Consider the following 10,521-nt stretch of genomic DNA (forward strand, 5'->3'; position numbering starts at 1 on the left):
GACCCTTCCAGGAGACAGAAGGCCAGGAATGGAACCGAGCAAGAGGGGTGCTACGAGCGCACCCTTCCCACCGATGGCGGTCTTCGAAAGAATGCGAATTTTTAATAAAGCCGGGAGCGGCGGGCTTCTTCGGTTAGCCCCAGCCAGGCTTAGAAAGCGCCTCCCGACCAGCAGGAGCGACCTTGCGCGACCCTGGGGACGCTTCCCCGGGCGTCGCTGGAGCGCCGCTGCTACCATCACCAGCGCAAGGCCAGGGTGGGAAAAAGCGGTTTCACGCGTAGTGCACTGCGACAGAACACCGAAGGCGCTGGAGGGCCGCGGGCCTGGACCCCCGGGCTCCTCAGGGGTAGTTACTTTATATAATTTAAGTTACTGTGATGGATGTTAAAAAATCGAAGAACTAGGCCGGGCGCGGTGGCTCACACCTGTAATCTCAGCACTTTGGGAGACCGAGGCAGGTGGATCACTTGAAGTCAGGAAGGATCAGTCTGGCCAATATGGTGAAACCCGTCTCTACTAAAAATACAAAAATTAGCCGGGCTTGGTGGCAGGCGCCTGTAATCCCAGCTATTTGGGAGGCTGAGGCAGGAGAATCGCTTGAACCTGGGAGACGGAGGTTGCAGTGAGCTCAGAGTGCCACTGCACTCCAGCGTGGGAGACAGAGAGAGATTCCCTTTCAAAAAAAAAAAAAAATCGAAGAACTTCCTCAAGGTGCGGTGGCTCATGCCTGTAATCCCAGCATGTTGGGAGGCCCAGGCGGGTGGATAACCTGAGGTCGGGAGTTCGAGACCAGCCTGGCCAACATGATGAAACCCCGTATCCACTAAGAAAAATACAAAAAAATAGCCGGGCGTGGTGGCGGGCGCCTGTAATCCCAGCTACTTGGGAGGTTGAGGCAGGAGAATCGCTTGAACCCGGGAGGCAGAGGTTGCAGTGGGCCGAGATCACACCAGTGCACTCTAGCCTGGGCAACAAGAGCGAGACTCTGTCTCAAAAAAAAAAAAATCGAAGAACTTCAGAGATTAAAGTGTTTTCACATTTTTTAAATTAAGATTCTGAGCAACAATAATTAAATCTAAATAAACGCAAACATTTAAGGGGGGAATTAATGGGAGGAGGCTAGAAGGAGGCAAAGAACATCAGTGGACCACGTTGCAACAATAAGGTACCATATTTAATCTAAATGCAGAATGGGGTTTTACAAGAACACTGGGCAAGGCGCGGTGGCTCACTCCTGTAATCTGCGCACTTTGGGAAGCACAGGCGGGCAGATCACTTGAGGTCAAGAGTTCCAGACCAGCCTGGCTGAAATGGTGAAACCCTGTCTCTACAAAAATTAGCCAGGCGTGGTGGAGTGGGCCTGTGGTCCCAGCTACTCAGGAGGCTGAGGTGGGAGGATTACCTGAGCTCGAGGAAGTTGAGGCTGCAGTAAGACATGATCACTCCACTGCAGCCCAGCCTGGGCCACAAAGTGAAATGCTGTTATTTCTCTCAAATATATATATATATATATATATATATATATATATATATATATATGATTTTTTTAAAAAAGAAAAGAAAATGAAAGAACATTGGGCAACCTGCGGCAGAAGGGGTGTTTTCGTTGTGTTTTTTTTGTTTGTTTTTTGAGACAGAGTCTTGCCCTGTTGCCCAGGTTGGAGTGCAGTGGCATGCTCACGGCTCACTGCAGCCTCAACCTTCCAGGCTCAAGTGATCCTTCCACCTCAGCCTCCCAAGTAGCTAGGACTACAGGTGTACACCACCATGCCTGGCTAGGTGTGGATGTTTTTAAATGAGTGTCTTCTAGGTAGCTGGTGGCAAAGCAATGAAAAAGTTTGATAAGGTGTATCGTGTGCCATAAAAATGTTCACCCAGGCCGGGTGTGGTGACACATGCTTGTGGTCCCAGCTACTCAGGAGGCTGAGGTGGGAGGACTGTTTGAACCCAGGAGTTGCAGGCTGCGGTGAGCCATGATCATGCCACTGCACTCCAGCTTGGGCAACAGAGCAAGACCCTAAGACCCTGTCTCAAAAAATGCACAACAAAAATGAAAGTTCACCTTTTGTCCCAGTAATTCTACTTGTGTCTATACTATAGATGTATTCTGAAATGGGAATGAAGATGTATTTAATCAGAGAGCGCTGCTTACACTGTTGAAAAACTATGTCCAAAAATATGGCAATGGTTAAATAAATGACGGTAGAATAGTATGCAGCTAATAAAAATATGTTTAGAGTTTTGAACAGCATGGGGAAAAACACGACACAAAGTGAAAAGAACAAAACTGTATGCGTAGGATGTGAACTATATTCAAAGGCTACAAATAAAACAGAAGTGCCTGCTGAGTGCTGACATTTCTAAAGATTTGGAAACTTGCTTAAACTTTTCTAAATTTGCAACAATGAATATATTACTCTTTATTGTGGTAAAAGGTACATAACATAAAATTTACCATTTTAACCATTTTCAAATGTACATTTCAGTGGCAATAAATCCACTCACATTGTTGTGCAACCGTCCCCACATCTCCAGAACTTTTTCATAATCCCAAACCAAACACTGTACCCGTGAAACAGTACTCCTCATTCTCCATCCCCTGCCACTGGTAACCACCACTCCGCTTTCTGTATCTATGCATTTGACCATTCCAGACACCTCACAGAAGTAGAATCATTTGATCTTTTCTGGAGCATACATTAATTTGTAATCCTCCCTTTAACCCTGCAAATCAGGCATCATCCTCAGTTTACAGATTAAGAAACTGGAGTTTCCAGAGGTTAAGTAACTGGTACAGAGAGGCAGGACTCGAGTTCCTGTCAGATACCTGGGCTGTAGAAAGTGAATGCCACGGCCAGGCGTGGTGACTAACCCCTGTAATCCCAGCACTTTGGAAGGCCAAGGCGGGTGGATCATGAGGTTAGGAGTTCAAGACCAGCCTGGCCAACACAGTGAAACCCCATCTCTACTAAAAATACAAAAATTACCCGGGTGTGGTGGAACCTGGGAGGCGGAGGTTGCAGTGAGCTGAGACTGCACCATTGCCCTCTAGCCTGGGTGACAGAATGAGACTCTGTCTCAAAAAAAAAAAAAAAAAAAAGAGAGGAGAAAAAGAAAGTGAGTGCCACTAAAAATAAATTTGAAGGGCTGGGCATGGTGGCTCACGTCTGTAATCCCAGCACTTTGAGAGACCAAGGCAGGTGGATCACATTAAGTCAGGAGTTTGAGACCAGCCAGGCCAACGTGGTGAAACCCTGTCACTACTAAAAAAAAAAAATACAAAAAATTAGCCAGTCATGGTGGTGTGCACCTGTAATCCTAGCTACTCCGGAGGCTGAGGCAGGAGAATCGCTTGAACCCGGGAGGTGGAAGTTGCAGTGAGCCAAGATTGCATCACTATACGCCAGCCCAAATGACAGAGTGAGACTCTGTCTCAAAAAAATAAATATAAAATAAAATAAAAATAAATTTAAAGAGCAAAAAGACCAAACTCAGCACCTGCAGGCAGTAGACGTTCTATTTTCTCTTATTTTTTTTTTCCTTCGGCCAAGTACAATATAAGACCACCATGGCCAAAGCTGGGACAATTCGAGCAACAAAATAAAGTAGTATTTGTTTATAACTCGAGGTATAAAATAAATATTCTTGAACATATATTGATATCAGTAAATATTGAATAAATGAAAATACGGGGAGAATAGACAAATTTCCTTAGGAGAATTCCAAATAATTTATGGGGATAATCTGTCCTTGGGGAGGTAGAATGTAGCTACATAAACCATAATTAAAATCCATAACTATGAGTATTTTTGTTGAAAATGTATTTAATGAAAAATAAATTTACTGGTAATGTAAAATGAGATTTTTTTGTTTGTTTGTTTTTTGGTTTTTCTTTCCGCAGGTGGAGGAATTAAAATACAGTGAATGAAATAAATTGCCATTGAGGTAGTTGGGAATTCAAAGATCTTTTGTGTTACCAAGTATTTTAAACTATTTCTTAAACTTTGTTTGGGGCCATGGAAGGTGTTTATGATAGAGGAAGTAATTTGGGGAAGGGGCAGAAATCTTAAGAAACTTAATTAGGCCCCTGGCTTATAAGCTGGGAAAAATTGCTGAACTTCAAGTGTGTGAAACCCTCCCTGCCTGGGAGTTAAATAAAATGGAGATTCTATTTCTTTTCCTGCTGTCTTTAATTAAAAATTCTTTTTCATATGCTGACTCTCCATTGTTGCCTGGAAACAAAAAGTAAAGATGTCAACCCTGAAGGTTTCCGGCCTGCCCTAGGAGGAGGATCCCGAAACTCAGAACATCTAAGAGGTCAGTATATTTTTACCTAAACAGTGCTGAAGACAAGCAGGGAAATGATAATTTCCTTTTCTTCTGTTTAGTTAGACCATATTTCCTGTTATCTGCTCCTAAGTGTTCTGCAACTCTCAAAGCTGTTTTAGAAGCTACAGGAGGTTGTTACTGCTTTTGATGTTGTTATTTTCTAAAATATTTATGACCAAAAAGGGATATTTGTATCTTTGTTCCATGGGAATAAGAGATATATTTGTTTTTGGTTTTTTTTTTAAGTTTCTTGTTTGTTTGTTTTGTTTTGTTTTGTTTGAGATGGAGTCTCATTCTGTCACCCCGGCTGGAGTGCAGTGGCGCGATCCCGGCTCACGGCAACCTCTGCCTCCTGGGTTCAAGCAACCTCTGCCTCCTGGGTTCAAGCAATTCTCGTGCCTCAGCCTCCTGAGTAGCTGGGATTACAGGGGTGTGCCACCACACCCAGCTAATTTTTGTATTTTTAGTAGAAATTGGGTCTCATCATGTTGGCTAGGCTGGTCTCAAACTCCTGACCTCAAGAGCTCTGCCCGCCTCGGCTTCCCAAAATGCTGGGATTACAGGTGTGAGCCACCATGCCCAGCCAAAAGTTATTTATTTTTATTTTTTTACAATTGTGGTAAAATACACTTAACATAGAATTTAGCATCTTTACCATTTGAGGTGCACAGTTTAGCGGCATTAGGTACACTGATGCTGCTGTGCTCCCATCACCACCATCTACCCACAGAACTCTTCATCTTGCAAAGCTGAAACTCTTCAACAGTAACTTCTCACTTCCCCCTTTGCCAAGCCCTGGCAGCCACCATTCTTTCTGTCCTGGTGAGTTTGACTATTAAACCTCATATAAGTGGAATCTGTGAGTATTTGCCTTTCTTGGCTTATTTATTTCACTCAGCATAATACCCATAAGGTTCATCCATATTGTAGTATAGCTCAGAATTTCTTTCCTTTTTCAGGCTGAATAATATTCCCTTGTGGGCAGAGACCACATTTTGTTTATCCATTCATCCTCAGTAGATGGACACTTGAGTTGCTTCCATCTTCTGGCTGTTGTGAATAATGCACTATGAACACCATTCCTGTGTTCACAGTGTAGCCACTGTGCCTAGCTTAATGAATTTATTTAATCCTAATTACCCCTCAAAGACCCCATCGCCAAATACCATCAATATATGAATGTAAGAATTAAGGCCTGGTATGGTGGCTCATGCCTGTAATCTCAGTACTTTAGGAGGCCGAGGTGGGTGGATCACCTGAGGTCAGGAGTTTGAGACCAGCCTGCCCAACATGGTGAAATCCAGTCTCTACAAAACTACAAAAAATTAGCTGGGCGTGGTGGCAGGTGCCTGTAATTCCAGCTACTCGGGAGGCTGAGGCAGGAGAATCGCTTGAACCCAGGAGGCAGAGGTTGCAGTGAGCCAAGATCGCACCACTGCACTTCATCCTGGGCAACAAGAGTGAAACTCTGTCTCAAAAAAAAAAAAAAGAGAAGAGAATTAAGTTTACAAATTTGAGGGAGACATTCAAACCACAGTAAGTATATAGCACCCTCCCTTTCAGGATAAGACCTAAACATCCAACACTTCACTTTTGCTCACATCCTATTATGAACTTGGTCACAAGGCCATACTGAATGGCAAAGGAGGCTGGGAAGTATAGTAGTTATTCTGGACTACACTGCACCCAGCTGAAAATTCTATGTTTAGTTTTTTTTTTTTTTTTTTCAGACAGAGTCTCACTCTGTTACGCAGGCTGGAGTGCAGTGGTGCCATCTTGGCTCACTGCAACCTCCACCTCCCAGGTTCAAGCAATTCTCCTGCCTCAGCCTCCCAAGTAGCTGGGATTACAGGTGTGCAGCACCACACCCACCTAATTTTTGAATTTTTAGTAGAGAGATGCAGTTTCACCAAGTTGATCAGGTTGGTCTCAAACTCCTGACCTTGTGATCTGCCCACCTCGGCCTCCCAAAGTGCTGGGATTACAGGTGTGAGCCACCGCGCCAGGCCAAGTTTTGTATTTTTTTTTTTCTGGTTGTTGTTGTTTGTTTTTTTTTGAGATGGAGTCTTGCTCTGTCGCCCAGGCTGGAGTGCAGTGGCGCGATCTCGGTCACTGCAACTTCTGCCTCCCAAGTTCAAGCGATTCTCCTGCCTCAGTCTCCCGAGAAGCTGGGACTACAGGCACCCGCCACCACACCTGGCTAATTTTTGTGTTTTTAGTAGAGACAGAGTTTCACCATATTAGCCAGGCTGGTCTTGAACTCCTGACCTTAAGTAATCCACTCACCTTGGCCTCCCAAAGCGCTGGGATTACAGGCGTGAGCCACTGCTCCCAGCCAAACTTTTGTGTTTTTAGTAGAGACGGGGTTTCACCATATTGGCTAGGCTGGTGTTGAACGCCTCACCTCAGGTGATCTGCCTGCCTCAGCCTCTCAAAATGTTGAGATTCCAGGCGGGAGCCATTGCACCCAGCTGAATATTCTGTTGTTATGGAGGAAAGAGAATGGATACTAACGGACAACTAGAAATTTGTGCTGTACCATGTCTCATACTAGATGCTCAGTAAATATTTGCTGGACTAATGAAATACTGTCAACCAGAAATATACGAATGCAATAATGAAAATGCTCCAGGGAACAATGAGGATTTTTAATTTAAAAAATAGACCGGGGGCATGGATGGATGTTTTTATGAGTATAAATTGGAATATTTACCACAGACAGAGCCAAAGGTTTTCACCAAACTGAACAGAAAGTAGGATTAGATTTGGTAAGCTATTGGGCGCAGTGGGTCACACCTGGAATCCCAGCACTTTGGGAGGCCGAGGTGGGCAGATCACCTGAGGTTGGGGGTTCGAGACTAGCCTGACCAACATGGAGAAACCCCATCGCTACTAAAAATACAAAATTAGCTGCGTGTGGTGGCGCATGCCCGTAATCCCAACTACTCGGGAGGCTGAGGCAGGAGAATCGCTTGAACCCGAGAGGCAGAGGTTGCGGTGAGCCGAGACTGTGACATTGCACTCCATCCTGGGCAACAAGAGCAAAGCTCTGTCTCAAAAACAAACAAACAAACAAACAAACAAAAAACTGGTAAGCTTAGCAAACAACTCTAAAATGGTATGCCTAAGCATAAGGACATAGAGGAGAAAATCAAACTGGCCAGTCTATTGTTTGAGAAGCTGAAATATACATTATGACGTCCTTGTAAATTCCAAATCCAGGTCAATATAAAGGTCTAAAATGTAAGCAGCCTTCAAAATATTTTATATACCAAAAGCAAGTAGACACACCTATGTGACAAAAATCTCTTCTGTGACCCATTCATTTCAAGCAGCATGCACTTGATATGTAAGAAGTTCCGCTGTTTTTTTTGTTTTTATTTTTGTTTTGAGACAGAGTCTCGCTCTGTCGCCCAGGCTGGAGTGCATTGGTGCGATCTCGGCTCACTGCAACCTCCGGCTTCATGGTTCAAGTGATTCTCCTGCCTCTGTTTCTTGAGTAGCTAGGATTACAGCGTGAGCCAACACACCTGGCTAATTTTTGTATTTTTAGTAGAGACCAGATTTCACTATGTTGGCCAGGCTGGCTTGAACTCCTGACCTTAAGTAATCCACTCACCTTGGCTCCCCAAAGTGCTGGGATTACAGGTGTGAGCCACCGTGCCTGGCCAGCTGGTCTTTTTTGGTGTGTAGATTTTTCTTGAAAACCTCTATTTCCAGCTCACTGCCATCGTTCCTTGCCTCATCATTTCACACCTGAATAGGGCCACAGCCTTCCCATTTGTGTCTCTCCTCCTTCTGATCTAGACTATACACTCCCTTCAGATGATTCTTCGTGATGCTACATCCTGGCTCAAAACATCCAATGATTCCCAGATCAACTCTTAACCTCTTAGCTTAGCATTGTAGGATTTCCATAGTTGCTTGTTAATCAATAAATCCAATGTGTCCCTCGTTATAGAAAATCTGCTCTCTGGACATTCTCCTTACTTTTAATTTCATTTTATTAGTGGATCATGTGTTAACATGGTTCAAAAATAGAACAGCATAAAAAGTGATATGGGAAAAGTCCCCTTCCCTTCCCTGCTGCCAGCCATTCCATTCCCCCATGTCCCCTCACTCTTAAAAGCTTCTTGTGCATGCTTTAGGGTCCTTTATGCAAATATAAGCAAGTACAGTTATATTTTCTTTTTCTTTTTGTAGTGATGGGGGGTCTTACTATGTTGTCCACGTTGGACTAGAACTCTTGGGCTCGGGATCCTCCTGCCTTGGCCTCCCAAGCAGCTGAGACTATAGGAAGATGCTACCAGACCTGGCTAAATACAATTACTTCCTTTTTTTGTTTTTTTTTGTTTGTTTGTTTTGGAGACAAAGTTTCATTCTTATTCTTATTGGAATGTAGTGGCACGATTTCAACTCACTGCAACCTCCGCCTCCCGGGTTCAAGTGATCCTCCTGTCTCAGCCTCCTGAGTAGCTGGGATTACAGGTGTGCACCACTACACCTGGCTGATTTTTGTATTTTTAGTAGAGACGGGTTTCACCATGTTGGCCAAGCTGGTCTCGAACTCCTGACCTCAGATGATCTGCCCGCCTTGGCTTCCCAAAGTGCTGGGATTACAGGCGTGAGCCACCCCACCCGGCCGAAATACAGTTATATTATTTTCTTATCAGCCTCCCTGCCTTTTACACAAAAGGGAGGTTACTGCATTCCAGATATTTCTATTTCTCTATTAGTATACAAACACCTCCCTTACTCTTTTTCTTTCTTGCTTCCTCCCAATTTTTTTTTTTTTTCTGAACAATGTTTGAGTTTCATTCACAAGAAACATGGAAGTCATCTGTGAGGCTCTGTCCCAGAGAGAAGGGGCCTTCCCTCATGCCTGTTACTGGAATGTGGATAAACACAAGTGCAAATCAAATAAACTGCAAATTACTCTGTGTCTTTTCCTAGTCAATACAGCAACGGTCCTCAGCGGTACAGTACCATTCTGGAAAAAAAATGCTGCCTTCCCATCTCCTAAGGCAGCAGCAAATTCTTCCTGTCGCCTCCTATTGGCCAACGCAGCCGAAGATTTAAAAGTCTTTGGTTCGTAGATAGCCAGATCCGCTAGGACTTTCTTGTGGCGCTCCACCTGGCACTTAATTAAATTGTCACTGAACGCTGGGTACTTCGGGCCGTGTTCCTGGGTAGCAGCTGTAATTCGATTAATCCAGAGGGTCCTCATGATCCTCTTCTTCAGGTTTAAGGCTTTGGTGCATTTCACAAAGGCTCGAGTCCCGGCTCTGACGGCCAACCTGTAGCAGCAATTTTCCCCGCACCCCGCTCCCCCGCCGGAAGTGCTTGGCGTGCTTCAGCATCTCCTGAATCCGCCAGTAGCGGTAGGTGACGCGATTTCGCAGCGGTGAGGAAGACCAAGACGCCCGCGGGCCAGCCTCCTGAATCCTCAACAACACACGCGCTGCGTGGCCGCCGTCTTGCTGGGCATCGCTTCCTCCCAGTTTTTAAGTTTTTAAGAGCTGCACGGTTTTTTTGTTTGTTTGTTTTTGAGACGGAGTCTCGCTCTGTCGCCCAGGCTGGAGTGCAGTGGCGCTATCTCAGCTCACTGCAACCTCCGCCTCCCAGGTTCAAGCAATTCTCCTGCCTCAGCCTCCCATGTAGCTGGGATTACAGGCGCGCGCCACCAGCCTGGCCAATTTTTTGTATTTTTAGTAGAGATGGGGGTTTCACCATGTTGGTCAGGCTGGTCTCGAACCCCTGACCTCGTGATCCATCTGCCTCGGCCTCCCAAAGTGCTAGGATTACAGGCATGAGCCACCATGCCCGGCCAAGCTGCACAGTCTTAATAGTGCATGGAGTACAAATACTTATTTGCCTTCCATACCTACTGGATATGCAGTGGTTTCCAACCTTCTGTTATTGCAAACAATGCCTCAGTGAATAACCTTGCATACACGTACACCATTTTGCACACAGATGACAGTACCTGCAGGGCAAGTTCCCAGAAGGTATGCTGGAGTTTTTCACCACTGTGCTAGGTCCCTTTTGCTTTGGTACCACCTATGGGCCTAGGCCTCCTTACCAGGGACCTGGTAAGCTCCCTTGGTCCCTTAAAGAGATTTAGCCCACAGGACAGTTGAGTAACTGGTACATTGTATGCATAACTCACAGGACGTTGAGAGGTGACAGCAT

General features: G+C 45.1%; 1 protein-coding gene across 1 annotated transcript; it reads right to left on the reverse strand.

The window, feature by feature from the left end:
• Positions 1–8,789: 8,789 nt before the first annotated feature.
• Positions 8,790–10,521, reverse strand: LOC134736568 (large ribosomal subunit protein bL20m-like). Its single transcript, XM_063638506.1, is given in 4 exon segments — positions 8,790–9,646; positions 9,648–9,732; positions 9,734–9,790; positions 10,499–10,521. Coding segments are annotated over 4 exon segments (597 nt in total). The 3' UTR covers positions 8,790–9,214.

Source organism: Symphalangus syndactylus, chromosome 5 (genome assembly GCF_028878055.3).
Source record: "Symphalangus syndactylus isolate Jambi chromosome 5, NHGRI_mSymSyn1-v2.1_pri, whole genome shotgun sequence".
Classification (NCBI taxonomy): Eukaryota; Metazoa; Chordata; class Mammalia; order Primates; family Hylobatidae; genus Symphalangus; species Symphalangus syndactylus.